The 19721-nt window shown below is 43.9% G+C and overlaps 1 protein-coding gene across 20 annotated transcripts in view; it reads right to left on the reverse strand.

The window, feature by feature from the left end:
• KCNMA1 (potassium calcium-activated channel subfamily M alpha 1) overlaps nt 1-19721 on the reverse strand; it is a 734101-nt gene that overhangs the window by 368143 nt on the left and 346237 nt on the right. For 17 of the 20 annotated variants that reach the window (XR_010412485.1, XR_010412484.1, XR_010412486.1 and 14 more), the window contains exon 3: nt 1697-1758. Coding sequence is in view for 15 of the 20 variants with exons in the window: in XM_054508237.2 (XP_054364212.1) it covers nt 1697-1758 (62 nt within the window). In the remaining 5 variants the exon portion in view is untranslated. Of the gene's footprint in view, nt 1-97; nt 632-1696; nt 1759-19721 lie in introns of those variants that run through there. The other 3 variants (XM_064594872.1, XM_064594879.1, XR_010412488.1) reach the window with 3 other exon arrangements.

The following is a 19721-nucleotide window of genomic DNA, read 5'->3' on the forward strand; positions in this document are numbered from 1 at the left end:
AAGAGCATTTTATTTCTGAGAAATACAGAGGAGCAGAAAGGCTGGGGAAGGGAAAGAAGGTGCCGAGGCATCTCTCCTAACCGATCACCACACTCACCTCCATGTAAGGGTTTGCTCGGTCTGGGGCACACATTCTACATGCCCAAACCCATTTCCTGAGCCTGGCATGGAAGTTGACAGGGTATGCACCCCCTGACATGTGAGAACACTCCTCACTCCTGGGAAGAGAATGGAGAAATAAGACCAGGGCTTTAGAAGATCTTTGGTTCAATTCAAATATGATCCAGAATCATTAAGAGTAGATATTTAGAAGAGGCTTACCTTCAATGACATACCAGTTGGAGTTTTCCAGACTTAGGCAGCCCTTCTCTTTCTTGACCAGGAAGAGCTGATGGAGGGAGCGTGTAGAATCTTGTCTCCTGGAGGACTTTGAAAGGACCCTCCACCTGAGGTGGATGAGGGCAGTCCAGCCTTGTGCATGAGGTCGGGCTGAAGGATCTCTGATATTCTCAGACTTGGTTGATCCCCAGAGGTAAGTGATTAAAGGGATGCTTTCTTTATTTTCCCTGACATGGCATTTTGGCCTCAGCACCCAACTGCACAAAATCCTTTGGATGGTGACCAGATGCCTCTGAGAAATTCAGAATTTAGGCGTGCATGAAATTACTACCATCCTGAGCCACAGAAAAAGAGCACTAAGCTCAGAATCCAGGCACACCAGGGTCTGTGCCAACAAGGACACAAAGCAGGTTCCTGGAATCAAACTCTAGTAGGCAGCCATACCACGGATAGAGTTCAAAGAGGTGAAAACACTCTCACAGTGGACAATGAAGGCAAAGAGTTCAAGTTCATGTCACCACAGAAAGGCGCATCAGACCAGCTCGGCTCCAGCCTCAAGCTTGCAATAGAATAGTTGGAACAAATGAGGTACCCTGGGGTGACACCTGCAGGAACCCAGGCAGAGTGGGCCACCACCTAGCAGTTCTGCTCGGTGACCTCTTCTGCCTCCTATAAAGTCTTAAACGCTGTCACAAGACCCCACGTCAGGCTCACCCTAGAGTACCAGTTCACTCAGCTCACACCCCAGGGGTCTGCATGAATGTCCGCTCTAGGAAATCCTAGATGGCCGTAGGCCTGCACCTCTGGGAGTCGCCATGAACTCCATCCCATCTGTTACCTTCACAAGTCAAGAAGCACCAACTAGCGATGCTCCCACAGAATATTCTGCTTGATAGTGGCAAAGGACAGAGCCATGCTTCCTAATCTGAACTCCGATAAGATTAAAGCATCAGAAACCCTAATGAGATGAGGACCTTACATCCATGGCAAGAATGGCTCAGGCCCATGTTGGCTGGATACTTGGAACCCTCCCAGTGGTTGGACACTCATACCAAAGCCCTCTTAACCTCTCGACATCTTTAGTATAAATACTTCAACAGGACACAGCTATTTCAAAATAAATAATACCCAGCAAAAAGGCTTACCCTCAGGTACCTCTCCCTCCCCCTTGTGCCAGCTGAATCAAAGTAACCTTCCTTGTGTAAGCTTATTTTCCCCTTCAGAAAACCAACACAGAGCTGCCCTGCCTTCCTTTTACAGCCTTCTAAATTTTGGTGTTAAAGTAAATGGATTGATCAATGCAGAGGCTCATGATTGTTTTAGCAAAGAGGGCAAGACAATGTATTTGAATACTCACTTTGACGAATCTATGAAGTATATTACAAGTGCACCAATGCTGAGAGCAAAGACTAAGACAACCTGCAAAAGAAGAGGAATATGTCATCACTTAAGAGCCAACACCGAGAGGCTTTGTGTTTGGTTTTGGGGGTTTTTGTTTTTTGGTTTTTTAAATTTTATTTTATTATGTTATGTTAATCACCATACATTACGTCATTAGTTTTTGATGGAGTGTTCCATGATTCATTGCTTGCGTATAAGACCCAGTGCTCCATGCAGAACGTGCCCTCTTTAATATCCATCACTGGGCTAACCCATCCCCCACCCCCTCCCCTCTAGAACCCTCAGTTTGTTTCTCAGAGTCCATCGTCTCTCCTGGTTCGTCTCCCCCTCCGATTTTGACACATGCGGCAGCAGCTGGGAAGCAGGGTTCCGACTGCCTTCTGGGGCCAGCTTGGGAATCTCAGCCCCCTGGAGGTCCCCACAGGATGCCCTGATGTGGCCTCCGCACCTTGCAGTGGGCAGCAACCTCAGTGCTGGCCAACAGGGGTCAGGCCAGACTCTTGTATCTGTGGCGCTGGGTTTCATCTGGCCCTATCATCAACAGCATCTAGCTTCTCTGCAGCTGAAGTCAGCACTCTCCAGTGGGAAGGGCAGGTAAACATTTAGGGTAATACAATGGGTCATATTATGTGCAACCTCGGCCAGAGGAACTCAAATATGGGAATATCAATTTTTCACAGCTCTGCTAAGATACCACTTACATACCATAGAATTCACCCATTTTAAGTATACGATTCAATGACTTCAAGTGACCTGACCGAGTGGTACAGCCATTCCTGTCATCTAGTTTCGAACATTTTCGTCAATCCCAGTAAGACCCCTCACACCCATGAACAGTTAATCCCTGCTCCTGCCCCCAGCCCTAGGCAACGCCTGATTTACTTCCTGTCTCCAGGCAAGAACCATCAATTTGAAAAGCACAAATTTGCTGCTTGTACAAATGTGTGTGTGTGTGCGTGTGCGCACGTGTGTGTGCCTGTGTAGTTACAACACTTCTCAAGTATTCTGGAAATGGTTTAGGTGAGGAAAGCCAAATTCGGTAATACATCAGAGCCAGCTACACGAGAATCCTAGTTCATCTTTACACTCTTCACTCAAAATTAATCGCCATTGACATGAAAGACAGTCTGGCACATCCTCCAAAGGATGCCTGTCACACTGAAGCCCATCAAGTGCATGTGTCGCAGCTGAGGCTGACACTGACACTCTCCATTCTAGTTTGTTTATTTAGGCTTTCACAGAGGAGACCAGTAGGGCAACTAAATGGATGCTCAGAAATAAGAAAGATGCAAAGATTGGAAACAAAAGTAAACACCACTGCCAAACACACCACCAACAAATACCTTTCAGATGCGCTAATATCCAAAAGGGACTTTGGATGAAAAGAAGTGTCAGTCTCCTCAGAGTATCTACATATTGCCATCCCTGACATCAGCTGGTGGAGAGAGATGAATCCCAACTTACGTAATGACTGGGCACGGTCAAGCTGTGTGTGTGTGTGTGTGTGTGTGTGTGTGTGTGTGAGAGAGAGAGAGAGAGAGAGAGAGACAGAGAGACAGAGAGACAGAGAGAAAGGATCAAACACACATATCTGTATTGTGTGTGTGCACCACAGCGGTGGAGGGGAAATGAAATCTGCATACGGTATTCACTGAAAACATTGCAGAACCCCATGGAGCTACTGGACAGACAGCCAACCACACAGTAAACAATGACAAACAGCCCGACATTGCAGAAGGAAGACACAGCCTCATAGCACCTGACAAACTAGCCTTATGAAAGGAAGTGGTAAAACAGTACACCACTGGGGCTTATTTAATTCTTCCATTTTGTCTCAAAAACTAAACCACGCTGCAGCTGAATCCAAGGTAACACTGCAGTCTGCTGGCAATCACCATCTCTTCGGTGCTAATCCCCTTGGCAAGCTCACCCCAGGCTCTCCCCTCACACTCACTCATTCATTCTTTGCAAAATCATCCACAAAAACAAACAAAGACATAAACAAGCTTCGGCTTTTCCCTCTATTATCTGAATGAGGCAGCAAAACAAATAGCTTAAGATTAATTTTGATCTGGTTGCTATTTCTGAGACATAAGCAGTTAGATCCTGGCCCCGACCTCATTCTCAAAATGCTGCAAAGAGAAGGGGCGTGGCCAGGACACAGGGGAAGAACCTCTTCTTCATTCATAAACAGCTGACCCAAGACTAATCTCTGTCAGCTGGGCTATGTGTGTGTGTGTGTGTGTGTGTGTGTGACTGCTGAGCTTTGGTCAGAGCAGACTATACAGGCCAATGAGGGGAGGGCAGGGCAGGGCAGGGCAGGGACGCAGGGGAGAGGGGAGAAAAGAGGATAGAAGCCCTTGCAAATGGCATCTACATCATTATGAAACAAGCTCAGAATCTAAGCTCTCCTGCAATGGTAAGGATTTCCCAGCACTGGGGGGCCAGACGAAGTAGCTGACACTAATTTGTCCCAGTTGCCTTCACTCGGCCTCTGTGATGGGGAATAATGTGCAGCTTATTTAAGCAAATCAGCCAGTGACAGGAGGGGAGGACTCCTGCTAGCTTCTTAAGATGCAAACTCAAATATCAGCATCTCTCTGATAGGGTAAGGGAGGGAAGAAATCCAAGAGGAAAATGACCTCCAAGAGCTGAAGATCCTGATGAGTGAACCTATTCTTGGGTCCCCATGTTCAGACGGAAGGCTTACTCTTGAGGAGGTATAGGGTGCCCAAACTGTTCCACCCACCTGCCTCCAGGGCTGAATGATCAATGGGGAGGGGACCAGCTTCTCAGGATTAAGGCAACTGTGCATGTGATTTTTAAACTTGCTAAATGGCCCTTTATCATGTCAGGCTTGATTACATTGTCAACCTGGATCCAGGTGCTGCAGAAAATGAATCAACCCTTTGGATTACGCCATGAAAAGAGGAGTCCAACGGACTCATCTTCTACGGGGCCCTGGCAAAGGACTAGCAAGTGCTCACTCTCTCTCCATCTCTTATCTCTCTCTCTCTCTGATAAATCCCCCACTGTCTGAGAAATCTTCTCTAAATATGACAAAATTCAGTCCAACTACACAAAATGGTTAGATTTTTAGCCTAAATGCTAATGGTTATGTTATAGAGCACCCCCAAATAATTATCTAAGTATTTATTTCACATCTGCTCTACTCGAAGCCCTAGGAAACATGGAAAAAGTCCACTTGGAGTCATGAAATAATACTTCTTTGTGGAGTAATCCTTACATAGTAACCAATGTTATGTTATGCAATTAGTGCTCAATTGTATGGCATAGGAATAGTCAATCTGTAATAAGGTATTGACTAGGTAGAGATATAAATGGGAGAAGAAGTTGGGGATGGGCAGGAACCATAGGGGCTCTTGTCTCAACATGCTCTTTGTTCTCAGTGTCCCTTCTTCCTACCTGTAATGACTACTCCAGCATTCCTTCAGTAAGGGGGAAGCCAATGGGAGTCCTTCCATGTGCCTCGATAGTCCCAGGGATAAAAGGCACTGAAGCCCAAGGGACATGGTAAAATGAGGCCAAGAGAAGCAGAATACCCAAGATGGAGAAACACTAGCCCTCCTGCAGCGGAGGCACAGAAGACCTCTTACAATAACCAAGCACTTTACCAAGTGCTGTCGCAAACAAGACCTTGTAAACACAGTCTGATATATGGGACAGTATGAGCATTCCCTCTCTCAGCACACTGTGTGCTGACCTCTGCCAGAGCCTTTCTAGCTTTTCACAGACTGGGGTCACCACCAGATCACTGCGGCTACCTGGGACAGTGCGAACTGCCATATTCTTAGCTTGACTGAAAATACCTACAAGCTATGAGGTGATATCAAGTACTGAGCGATATTTATGGAGGTGCCAGATACCTAACAAAAGTGATTTGATTAATGTCATTGAAACAAGGGGACTCTTGAGTTATCTGTTCTCAGAAATGCAAGATCAAACACAACATGTGCTTGCACAGAAGAATGTCGGGAACACAGACCCACAGACCCACAGACACACACACTGCATTAAAACAAACAAACAAACAACTCTGTCCATAACACTTGGCACCAGGAGCCTGATGATAAGTGGAGAACAGAGAGGGGGAGATCCACAGATATCTTCATGATGGACATTCCAGCAGGCCCTGAAAATCTCTCAAATGTCTCAGAAAGTTCATAAAAATGGGAAGCAAGATGGCAAAGCACAGAATATCCCCCATCAGATCACTGAAGATCTTCAAGGAAAGGACAGTCCCAGTGAGATGAACACAGAATGAATGAATCAGGAAGGTGGGCTCTTAGACACACTGCCTGTTCTAGAAACTGGTTTCAAGTTGTTGAGTTTGACCCAAGTGCTTTCAATAGACACAAGTCATGAGTCTGTGAGGGCCTCCAGACACTGATTGGAGCAGAGGCTCAGAAAGGCAGCTCCCCCACAACCCCATCACTTGAGTGGCACTTCTTAAAAAACAGAGATGCCGTCATCCTGCCCTGGAACCAGAGAATGGCCAGCTGGGGGGACGGGGAAGCTGGGCACCTCTATTTCTCACAAGCTCCTCCAGTGAATCTGATATATGGCCAAGAATGGGAGTCACTGAATTAAAGCCATTAGGGGAAACCACTTAGCTCAAGTCAGAGATTAATTTACAAATGTCGCCTTAACAATTAGCCCATTAGAACATATGTACGAGGCCTGTAGGCTTTGAGAATCGTGCTAGGAGGACTCTAGAAAGTACAGAGAGGAGGATGAATTAATTCTCTCCTGAGCAGGTTATATATACATTCTGCTCAGCTCACAGCAGAACAAATGACCCTAATTAATGATTCCACATGTTTGATTGGGGCCTAGCCAGCTACTGGCAGCAGCAACCCCTCCAAAAATGGACTATTTTCTGCATATAATCCCAAAGGCACATCACTATTTTTTTTTATTGAGGTATAATTTATATACAGTAAAATTCACTATATAAAAAACAATAGACATGAGAACTCCCAAGGCAAAACAATGTGGGGACGTTTCGTTTATGAGTGATGACATCGTTCCACCATCCAAATTAAAATGTTTGGTCTGGTGAATTTAACAACTCCGACAGACATTTATTGAACTCCTACGTGCAAAGCCCAAAGGGAGAGAGGAGGAAATAGAAAACGAACAGAGCAAAGTCAGGCCTGGTCTTTGCCCTCAACAAGCATGAAATCCAGAATTTGAAATTACTCAGGAGTCCCCTGTGGCTTTGATAAATGCCACACGTATGAACGGACACTTCTGGGATGTCCAAGGAAGGAGAAGACCCAGAAGTAACACCACCACCACCACAAACCCCCAAAGTGGAAGGGGAAGGGGAGGATGGAAAACCCGGGGAGAAGAAAGGAAATCCCTCACACCCCCGCTCCACCTGTGTGCTGCAGGGCAGGGCAGGCACTAGGCGCATCGGCAGAGAGACTCGTGGCAAAGGGGGCACGGGCCCGTCTGGGTTTGAGTCCCGACTCTGCCCCAGTAAGCAGTACGCTCTTGAGCACATCCCTTCCCACCTCCAGGACTCCGCTTCCTGATCTGTGAAATGGGGCGTTGGAATAGATGAGCATCAGATCAGGACCTCAGTAAGTTATCGCCCAAGGCAAAAGAACTCAGAACTTTTGGCTTGAGGAGGCAGCGCTCTCTGATGCCAAGGGGATACCATTTCTGCATATTGTAATTCAGCACGATGGCCGTTATGCGTTCACTAATCTGTGTCAGAGGGGCTTGTTTCTTTCAGATAATCATAAGCGGGAGTCCTATGGACACTCGGATTCATGGTTTCGTGTGTCCTGTAGCACAATCAATTGCCCATTGCAGCCTGCCATCCCACAAAACTACAACACAACTTAGAGGGGCCGCTGACTGGCCCTCTCCTGGCTCTGTGCCTCATTCTGTTATTGCTATAGGGAATTGGGGGGGGGGGGGTCTCACTCAGTCTCCTTTCCTCCTGCCCCTATGAATCTTTGAAAACCCACGTTTCTGTAGGTTTTGCCCAGAGAAGCTCACACTCTGAGTATCAGTGTTTTCTGAAGGGGAAAAACAGAAAAGATATTTTTTTCTTCCCGATCTGGCCAGTATATTCATGTTTTCCTCACCCTTCATCTACTCTCACTCAATAGAAGACATAGTCTTGCTACCAAGAAAGGTATTTTTGTTATCCTAAATAACAAAAGATTTGTAAAATATAAAACCAATATTTTGACAGTGCCATTTAAACATCCAAAGGTCCCCTAAGTTTCCAAAATAACATTCTGGCACATTACTTTTGACTTATGAAGTGCTTACACAAAAATGCTGCAAGATGATTCACTGAAAGCCAAGACTCCAAACAACAGTTTAAGTACAGATGTATTCAAGATGAAAGAAAGGAAGAATAAAGAAGTGCTTTCAGTAGTCAGTATTTAGAATTATAAAATACATGGGACTTCCAGATAAGAGTAAAATTGTGCCTTATTCAAATGCCAGCACCAGGGAGAGTAGAAAGGGTAAGGATTCAGTTGGATGGCAGGAGCCTCAAGAGAAAAGGTTTTGTACCAAGATGGAAGAGGCTATGGAGGCCCAGAGTGTCCAGGAGTCCCTGGGCTATAAAGAAACAAGCCACCTACGGAGAAGTGAGGGAAACTATGTCTCAATGAAAGATAGGTTCAATTTGAGGTGATAGATATCAGGAGTGCTATATGAAGAAGTTGAGAATTTAAATTAGGATCAGGACTGGGAATGTGTGGAAACAAAGTGAAGTACATGTCATAATGAAGTGAGGCACAAAATAATGTAAATATAAATGTATAAGTAATGCATGAATACACGCACACACACTGCAAGGGACACAGAGATAAACTGATACTTCACTAATTAATCACAAATACTGGGTCTCTAGCAATATTTATTAACCAACTACATTCCTAGCATGTGTCTCTGTCCATTTCCAAATTAGGTAATTTCAAAATGACTATAGATACAAACTGGAAAATAATAGGGTTCCTTCTTAATGTAAGCTACTAAGAACAATTTTATTGTAAATCACACATCTGCTGGCAAATAGATAAATTAGGCACAATAATGAGCTTTTTAAAGAGGGCAGAGTTTGACTAATATGGAATAGATATAAAGGATCCTTCTTCTCTTTTTTTTTTTTCCCCAAAGAAGAATTGGGGGCATAATTATACGTCAGTCGCCCAATCTCTTCCCTCCTGAGGGACCATGTTGATATAACACCGGGGCACAAGCTGTGTGAATTTCTGCAGGCCAGTGGTTCCCTACTGCCATGTAGACGTCAACGGTATTATATCTTGGGTTTTGTTGACATGCTCATTTCATTTTGCACAACACAAAAATGCAGAAGAGTTAAATGTGCTCCTCTAAAGGCCTCAATTTATTATAACTAAAAACAAGAAACTGAAGTAGATGGAAAGCAATTGTAACACTGAGTAAGAAAACTTTCCCTAAAACCTGTGACCTGCCTGGGAATCAAGGTTTAATGACACTGAAATCTTATATCATGGGATCATAAAACTTAAAAGGCTGATTTTCTCATATTTTTACCAACAGCATTAAACTGGTGCATTGGCAAGCAAGATAAAAGCCTTCCATTCTAGGACTAAAGTTTGAGAGACCTTTCCTGTCCAATTACTGAAAAATCCAGGGGAAAATTTTCCATCTGCCGGTAGAGCTTCCAAGTTTGCAGCCAATGAGCTTTTGGGGAAATTGTCTGACTTAAGTGCATGTGGGTCTGGCCAACTGGGTTTTTAATTTAATTAGATTCATAAGATGAGAAAATTTCTGTAGAACTGTCCAGTCACCAGTTGCCACTTACCATCACCAAGGAGTAAATTTATGGCCATCTTTACCCTCCTTCTCAAACTTGGCCATTCTTATAGTATATTAAAGGCAAAAATGGAAGTGAAAGCAGGGTTTCAAACAGATACTTGTACACCCAAGTTCATAAGCAGCTTTGGAGGCAACCCACATGTCCACTGATAGACGAACTGATAAACAAAATGTGGTCTATATGTACAATGGAATACTAGCCTTGAAAAGGAAAAAAATTCTGATACATGCTACCACATGGGTGAACCTTGGCGATATTACGTTAAGTAAAATATGCCAGACACAAAAAGACCATTATGCATGGTTTCACTTGCATGCAGAACCTTGAGAAGTCAAGTTCACAGAGACACAAAGTAGAATGGTGGTAGCCGGGGTCTGGGGGGAGGCGGGAGTACGGGATTATTGTTTAATATGTATAGAGTTTCTGTTTAGATTGATCAGAAAGTTCTGGAGATGGATAGCAGTGATGGTTGTACAGTATTGTGAAGGTACTTAAGCTACTGAACTATATACTTACAGATGAATAAAATGGCAAATCTTACATGAAGCTAATCACAATAAAAAAATAGAAGGAAAATTCTGAGAATCTGCAAGCAGAATCTAACAGTATATTTAAACTTCAAAACTCAAACATAATCATCTTTCCAGAGGGATACTAATATCTCTCCTCTCAATGGCAGTGGGAACTTCTAAGAAAATTATACTACATACAGGTGACTCTTGCCTCTCTGGGATGTTCGATCTTATTCCTCAGTAAGCTGGAATTTCCCCCTTGGTTCCAGAATCTATCCCCTATTTAACCACAGAGAACTTACATGGGTCCTCACCTTCCCCTCCCACCTTCAGCCTCATCTATTACTGATACATGAAGAAGATTATGAATTTCTCAGGGACTAGGGTTTCCTTTTTTGTTTGTTTAAATTCAATTAATTAACATATAATATATTATTTGTTTCAGGGGGGATCAGGGTTTCTGACTAGAGCCAGAACCTATTATGTCTTTTGGTAACTGTGGCTAAAGTCCCAGATATGACAGGGATTTTTAAAAGAATGTACCCTCTACCACAATTAAAAAGAGAAGAAAAGAAAAGAATGTACATCTTTGGCTTATAACACTTTTAAAACATGTAACAATGTCCCCTAGAAGATAATGTCATGGACACAAGACATTTGGTCCCTAAGGTCTAAACTTCAAGGCCAAGCTGCAGCAATGACTCAGTTACAGCCACTTAGTGGACCTTAAAATCACCCCTGGAACAACCTAAATTTCCATCTTTTACAATAATCATTTTGCCACCCAAAGTGTTGCTTTTAAAAAAGGATTGTCAATGCAACCTGGAAAGCAGGGCCACCAAAAGCCCTCCACATCAAGATGATAAACAATCATTCAAAACATTGACACCAATACTGACCAAGCTTCAAAATCAGTGTCCCGCCCCACGCCAGGCTTGACCATGAAGGCGCACGTTCATGTACTTGCTTCCCAAAGCACCACACTGTTTCCTCTTTTGTAGACCCAACAGCTGACCATGACAAAGGCGTTGACCTTGGCAAATGCCATCTAGATAAGAGTGAAACTCTCAAGCCCCCTGTACTAAGGTTTACGGTGGGTGGAGATCCAAGTCTCCAAAGAGAAGGTACTAGCTTGTCCCCTTTTGACATCTCTCCCTCCTTCCCTCACCTCAGAGAAAACAAATTTTTGAATTTACTCTGATATTCTTACAAACAAGCTGCCTTTCCTGAAGGAAGTAGAAATCTTCATGAGATAGCATTCCTCATGCTCACACATCCCCGCCCCAACATCATGGAAAATCAGAAGGCAAGGGTCAGTGGCACACATCTCAACCCATGTAATTACGGTTGTCCTTAATGGGGGTGGATGCCCCACCCAACACTGCATCGCTGTTCATTTAGAAAGGCTGGACCACAGCCCCAGCTGCCACCCCACCTCCTGCCACATCTTACCCCGTGGCGTGGTGATGACCAGATGCTAATAATGCCTCACAGCCTAACTGCAGCTCTGGCTCACCGGAGACCAAGTCAGAAACCTGCAAGCTCCACTTGCATGGGGCACGTGTTAGGGGTGGAGGGATGGGAGCCCAGTCGGGTAACACAGCTTCCTGCCTCTCTAGACCTCTCGCTTACTTTGGAAACAGAACAGGAGAAAGAGGATTGTCTGTGTAATGCTACTTGTTGTCTTTCAAAGCCATTTAAAAAGAGGAAGAGCACGTGTATGATGTTCAGGCCTCCTCTCTACAGGCAGACCAGGCACACAGGCTGTCTTCAGCAAGGCAGGAGCCAGAAAACATGGGAAGAATTTTGTATTTCCTATTTTTAAAAGCTTTGACACAGCTATTGAGGAGACATCAGAACCAAGGTGGATGTCCTTAAGTCTTTGTATGGGTTTTCCAAGTTTTCAATTTATATGTGGGGGAGAACCATCACCTTCTCAGGGTTCTGGGGCTCTTGTCATAATCCGGCTGTGTATTTCAGCACAGCCCCAACCTGATCACTGAAATCCCCTCCCTGTCCACTCCATTATAAGATCTCTATGCACAAGAATTCATTCCTCTGAACTCTCCACACCATCCCACAGCTACCCATTCATTCATTCATCACGTGCAGTTGCCAAGTGCCCACTACAGGCTCAGGGTTGAGCTGGCACGGGATCCAGAGTAGGAAAGAATGGTCCTGCTTTAGAGAACTTGAACTCTAGTTTTGATTCTTGTGCAAAGGAGGATGACAGATGCCAAGATGAGGTTCCCAGCATCAAAAGCCTTTCCAGACATTTATGCTGTAGTCTAACAGTGGTTGTCAACATGAGTATGGATCGGAACTTATCCACAGGGCGTGTTAAAACACATATTGCTGAACCTCATCCCAGAGATGCCAATTCAATAAGTCTGGGGGAGCCTGAGAATTTGCATCTCTAACAACCTCTAGGCGAAGCTGATGTTGCTGGTTCGGGGACCATATTTTGAGAATCACTGCTTTAAGCCATCAGAAAAAATTTTAATCCTTTCAAAATATTCTGCCTTCTTTGAGTATGGGTGTAAAACCTTTTTAAATTGGGGGTGCCTGGGTGGCTCAGTTGGTTAAGCGACTGCCTTCGGCTCAGGTCATGATCCTGGAGTCCCGGGATCGAGTCCCGCATCGGGCTCCCTGCTCGGCAGGGAGTCTGCTTCTCCCTCTGACCCTCCTCCCTCTCATGCTCTCTGTCTTTCATTCTCTCTCTCTCAAATAAATAAATAAAATCTTTAAAAAATTAAAAAAATTAAAAAAAAATAAAAACATTTTAAATTGGTTGTTTTGGTTCCATGCTATTTGGACAAAATTCCCTTAAAATATCTATAAATTTTGAAGGCTTCCAAAAGGGAGAAAACTGGCCAGAACTCTATCTTGAAATATTACTCAAAATCATTTTCATAGGCTAGTTCAATGTGCTAGACAATGCCAGCCAACATGTTTTGGGTTTGTTTTTAATTAAGTTGATATATCTTCTCCATAGAAAGATATGTCATGAATTTAGATATGTCACCATTGCTAATAAAACTATTAAAATCCCCATTTTTTTTTTTTTAACAGAGACAGACACAGCGAGAGAGGGAACACAAGCAGGGGGAGTAGGAGAGGGAGAAGCACGCTCCCCACTGAGCAGGGAGCCCGACATAGGGCTTGATCCCAGGACCCTGGGACCATGACCTGAGCCAAAGGCAGACGCTTAACAACTGAGCCACCCAGGCGCCCTGAAAACACGCATTTCTGATATGTGAGCTTAGATATCTGAAGAGATACTTCAACTAAGATTTGTAACGGTGTGGCTGAGAAGACTGGTTTCCAAAGAAAGTAATCAAAAAGTACCACAAATGGAAAATGGGAGCTCATCGATAAACTATTTCCTTTCTTGTTGGAAAAAAGCAGTGCTAAAGAATAGTTGTCCACAAGGCTTCCAAAATCAAAGAAACCAAAAATCATGCTTCCGCCCATTTTTCCCAGACATGTCTAAGACAGAGGAAAGACAGACCAACTCCCTTGGTTCAAGCTCCACCCCCCTACCAGAAATTTCTGGCACTAATTTGGCTTCCCTGTGTGCTCTGGGCTGACCAACCTTCCTAAGAATGCAGGTCTACTTGACATGTTCTCTCCAAAAGCAGCCAGTTATCATTTTTAAGCTACAATTCTAAATGTTGTTTTAAATGCCATTTCAACTACACAGGGTGGCTGGATTTTTTTAGAGTCTTGTTTCTTTTTCCTTTCTTCCATTTCATTCCTTCCTTTCTTTGTTCTTTTAATCCATGATAGCAAAGCTACTTCCTGAATTTTATGTTATGAGGTTGTCAGTGTCCCCCAAACATTTACCTAGTGGAACCCTGGAGTTCCATCAGCTTTTTCGGAGTTCCTTGGTGAAGAAGCATCAAGGCTGGAAGGTTTTCTTGAATAGCTATGATGGTAGGACCACCCCCCCCCAAAATGGGGACAAAAAAGGTAAGCATTGGCCCCACTTGCCCCCCAAACCATAAGGAACCCTCTCTCCCATCCCCAAGGAAATAGCATGTTTACTGCTTTATGTATACATGATTGGCACAATTTCCATTCTTATACCCCATAATGGAAAATTCTTTTATGAAGTCTAAATTTAACAGTGAGAATCACTAGAGATCACTTCCTTTGAATTTTACATTAGCCTTCTTCCTTGGCCCTTTTAAAAAACACAAGGGATGACAAAAAAAAATCCATACGAAGTTGTTAATGACTTGATACAGCGATGTTGACATCACAGTATACCTGCGATCTATTGGGGCTGTTTGTCAAAAATTCTGTTTTTGTTAAATATTTATTTAAAATTTCCCAAATATTCTGATTCCAAGAGCTTGAGAGATGACTCAGAACTCTGCATTTTCAACAAGCACACCATACCCTTTCTCCTTGGAATTCTTTTTTTTTTTTTTTAAAGATTTTATTTATTTATTTGAGAGAGAGAGAGTGAGAGAGAGCACATGAGAGGGGGGAGGGTCAGAGGGAGAAGCAGACTCCCTGCCGAGCAGGGAGCCCGATGCGGGACTCGATCCAGGGACTCCAGGATCATGACCTGAGCCGAAGGCAGTTGCTTAACCAACTGAGCCACCCAGGCGCCCTCTCCCTGTAATTCTGACACATCTGGAGAAACATCCACTTAATGCATTGGTTCCCTTATGAAAAGGAGAACTTTAAAGTTTCTAAAAGATTTTACAACCCAGATCACCAAGTTACACCCCAGAGCAATGACACCAGCATCTCTGGGAGGTAGGACAAGGCATCAGCATTTGTCTGCTCTATTAGAAAATAAAGTTCCTTGGCTAATTCCAATGTGCAGCCTGAGTAAAAGCACTCACTGCGTGTATATGAAAATTGTAGTCACCTGAGCAGTGGGTGGGAAGACTATTAAGGCAGAGCGAAGTGGAGTGTGCAACAGGAGTCAGGAGGCTGGGCAGATGGAAGCCCCACACAGCCAGGGCTCTGCGTTGGCAAGAGGAGAAACCACCTGGTTCCTCCAAATCTCCACTTGAGTGATTCCAGAAGAACAGTCCTCCGTGAACTCAGTCTCACTGAGGAGCCCCACCTCTCTCACACACACCAACCACCCTCCTTGACACCAAGGCTGACGGGGAGGTTGCTGCATGCCAGACCTCTGGGGGACATAGATGGCACGTGGGACTGGGCCCGAGCCAGAGGCCCGCACTGATTGGGCCATCTGCCGCCACCTGGATTTCAGTAGCCCGGGTGTCTTGGCAGGTGATTTTCCTGCAAGCAAAGCCACCTGACCCCCTGCGCCCTGGCACCTCTGGGTCCGGGTGCAGGGTTTGGCCCTCACATGGGGGGATGGGTGGACAGCTGCTTCCTGCCGGAACCAACCACATCCAACCACTGGAGATGAACATCTGGGTCAGGCTACCAGGTAAGCTACCCAGACCGGGAGAGGGTAAGGGGAATCTAGAATGGATAGAAAAGGAGGGAAATGAAGAACAGCCTGTGGTCTCAAGACTACCTACAGCAAAGGAGACCAATCTTACTCTTCCAAGTTGCAGGCCTCAGGCCTAGCCAAGAAACAGGCAAGAGTAGAACAGCATGAGTAGGATCTGGTTCAAAGATCCCTCAACTCCAACCAAGTCCTCATCTTTTTTAGCAAAATGGGGGTTATGTGCAATGTATGAGTTCCCACAAACGTCTGTCTCACGGTACTCCATCTGCAAAACCTGTATCACAACAGCTCACATTGGTCCCTGGGAACAGGAATGAAGAGGTGAGGGCCCAGGGGTCCACAGAGAACTGGTCATCAGGACGATGGCGCAGTGTCCACCAAAAACACAATAGGTACTTCTCCTTTGACCAAGCACCCTATCCAGTAGCCTGAGGGTGAACTAACTTCAAGCCAGCTGCATCCAACAGAAATACAATTCAAGCTACATCTGTCATTTAAATTGCCTAGTACCCACATAATAAAAAAATAAAAAATAAGCAGTATTTACGTTTCAGATATTTCACATATAACCCCATATGTGCAAAATACATTTTACATCAACATGCAATTCATATCGAAAGTTATTGAGGGGCTATAGAAACAACCTGTGTGCACCCACCACACCTCCTACAATGCAACAGTGTCTTACATGACCCAACAGTTGTGGCATTTAGTGAAAATGACTCCTAGGGAAACAACACAGTTGTGTTTAACAGAAAAATATCTTAAATTGCTTCGGTTTTGAGGTTCACGTTGAAATGAACCAAAGTTAAATAAAATTTGAAGACTCAGTTCTTCAGTCCCACGAGGCCACGTTTCAAGTGCTTAACAGACACAGGCTGGTGGCTACCTCATTGGTTTTCATCTTTACAGAGAGTCCTGCGGGGCAGTGCAGCTCTAGAGTCCTTAACCAACTGAAAGGTCCCTCTTCTCTTTCTACCAATCCAGGCTGAGGACACTTTGAAATGTCCTGAGTGATGTGGGTGATCCCTCCTCTCATGGAGAGGAAGCACAGTGGTTAAGGGCAAGACTGTAGACCCAGACACTTAGCAGCCATGTGACCTTGAGTAGATCACTCTCTATGGCTTGGTTCCCACATCTGTCAGAGGGGAGTAAGAAGAGCAACTACCTCAAACATTTATAAAGATTAAATAAGTTAATATTTGTAAAGCACTCAACACAGTGTCTTCCATATAGTAAGTGCTCTATAAATAAATGTTAAATATAATTTTCCAGCATGATGCCTGCCAGTTGGCACTGAGCACACCGATAGCTCTCATTCCAGAATGATCTTACTGAAAGATGCAACAAAAATCTCTCACCTGTCAACAGCTACCAACTTTCTGACTGCCAGAATATTCACTGCTTCGCTTGAGAAAGACTCACTGAGGTCTTACCTTATGCAGAGCACTGCAACCCCATGCCTTAGGGGGAAAGGAGCTCATATAGTCTGAAATGTTCCACAATGTCTGTCCCTTTCCTGTCCTCCAAATTATATCTGCCTGGTTCTTCAAGGCAAGGATAGAATTCCACCTCATTGGCAAGCTCCCTTTCCTTATTCAGGCCTCAGTTCAGGCCAGCTCCTCATGGAAGCCTTCCCTGACTACCCTCTCTAAAGTTGCATCATGAGTGTGTGAGTGAGTGTGCATGTGCATGCAGGTGCACACAGCTACTGGCCTGTACCCTCACACAGTTTCATTTCCCTCACTGGCTTATCACTCCTTGAAATCACTTTGCTTATTTACTTCCTTACTTGTCTAACCTCAAGAAATGGTAAACTCTGTATGGACAGAGACCTGCCTGTTTTGTCTTGGTTATAATCCCAAAACCCAGGTTGGTGGATAGAACATAGTAAATGCCTTATATAGAACTGCTGAATGAATGAATGAATGAATGAATGAATGAATGAATGAATGAATGAGTGAATGAATGAGTGAGTGAGTGAATGAATGAATGCCCTCCAATGATGTATAGATTCCCCAACTTCCCTTTGCTTGGTATTCCAAAGCACATTTCGTTCTTCATGTTTTGAGGACACTCCATTCCATACTACTTGATACATATGGTTAACTATTTTTGTGTTTATGTCTTGTCTCCTCATCTAGACTACAAACCCCTAGAAGTTGTGTCCTGAATGTTACATTCGTCCCGTGGCCCTCTTAACGCCCAGCATAAGGCACATCCTCAATGAATACCTGTTGATGAATGAATGGGAAGGATCAAGCAGAATCCCTAAATTAATCTTCTTGGCCACACATACTGGACTATTTCTACAGATCATAATTTGCAAAATGAAGTAAATATATAAATACATACATCTATCTGCGTGCGTGATATTTCTCATTCTAATTAAATGAAGCTATTTTTGTAACTATTTTCCAGTCTAGGAGTAAAACTGTACAGAATAATGCTAAATGTTAGATCATTAAGTCGGTTTTCTTTAATTATATGGCAGTGTTTCAAAAAATCTTTGAGTCATCTTGGAGATTCTTTGCCAGGGGTACAGCACGCTACAGCTAAAATGGCACTTATCTCAGTAAACACATTACTATTGCAAATGATTTGTTCCAATAAAGCAATTTCTTGGCAAAGGACTGCCATTTCTTCTAAACCCCCTACCAAGAAGAGATACATGGAACCATTAGAAGCACAAGAGGCAAAAACGCTTGCAAAGTTCCCTTTGTCAGAAGTCACCAAGATATACCCCCTAAGGCAGAAGCAGCACCAAGTTGTTGGCCCTCTTCCCCAATTTCAAATCCTATGGCACTTACTTTGTGTAAATATTTTCTATAAGACAGCTGTAAATAAGCTCTCAAAACTCATACTAAAGTAAGCTATGGGCATCGGCAAACATCCCTATTTGTTCTCTTTCTTTTGTTCTCTTCCTCTGCCTCCCTCCCATTCTTTTTCTCTTCCTGTCTTTCTACGACAAAAATCAGGAGTTTGGTCACATGCAAACATAAATTCCATTTCTACAGAAAGTTGAGTTCTTGAGCGATTAAGCATACAGACCAATCATTTGAAGTGGGGTGGGAAAAAATCCCATAAAGGCTAAATTATTTTCTGATGTACTTATTACATGAAGGGTCTATTATGATAAGCTATTATACTTGCAAGATAAATTGAATTCACATTTATGCAACTCATCTATTCCTAGAGAAACGCAGATAAAAATTTTATAGCAACCTGAAAAGGTCTGTGAAAGGGATATAAAAGAGATCGATACTGCAGGAGTTTAATGTCAAATTGAGACAATAGAAAAGATGGTCCAAAGCAAGGACGCAATTTCCAATTCTTTTTTTCCAAAAAGAAAAGTACCGCTAATCAAGTAAGCGGAGGAGAGAATGGCCATTCAGGCAAGGACTGTCGGCAAGGAGCCGGTGGAAGTGTAATTAAGCTGTGAAGGAATAATGGGTGGAATGTGGAGGGTGGAAAACAGTCCACTTATCATTTCTTCTGTTCGCACATATTTATTGATCTCCTACTATATGCTGGGCAACATTCCCAGCACGAGGGATATTACAGAGAATGAGGGACCAAGACCCCATATGTAGCTGATATTCTGGTGGGAAGAGGACACTTTCTAGAAATTAGTTATGACAAGACATGCGCAACCTGGTGTTTACATGTACGTACAAGAAAGGGAAGGGTTTACTTTCTCTTTCCTGCTGCCTTTCGCTTGACTCTTGAGGGTCTTGCTTTAGGATGACATCTAGAATTTCTCTGGGCTTTGTGAAGATTTGTGTTGCAAACAAGGAGCTTCCTCACAAAGCCTGTCTTTTCCTTTCTCCTTCCCTCTCTCCATTATTAACCATCGGATGCAGTTAATAGCCATGACAAATCATAAAAGATTTCTCCTAACTCCTTCAAGTGTGACTATCCTGATTACAGCCTGCAGGTATAGCCAGCCGTGAACCACACGCTATTTATAGGCTTAAAACCCAGGCAGAATTTGTGTCACTCGTGACGAAAATGCAAGCTTCTCCCAGGACCCAGGATCCTCCTCCTCTTCCGCAAAACCCCCACCGGCAGTGAGGATGCCCACACAGTTCCTCCCAGAGATGTGTTTAATCAGGATCCCCTCCCTCACTCCCAATCAAGGAGCCTACACAATTACTGAGCTAATCAT

This window comes from Mirounga angustirostris, unplaced genomic scaffold (genome assembly GCF_029215605.1).
Source record: "Mirounga angustirostris isolate CCGP_5_RB_7025 unplaced genomic scaffold, mMirAng1.0.hap1 SCAF_6, whole genome shotgun sequence".
Taxonomy (NCBI): Eukaryota; Metazoa; Chordata; class Mammalia; order Carnivora; family Phocidae; genus Mirounga; species Mirounga angustirostris.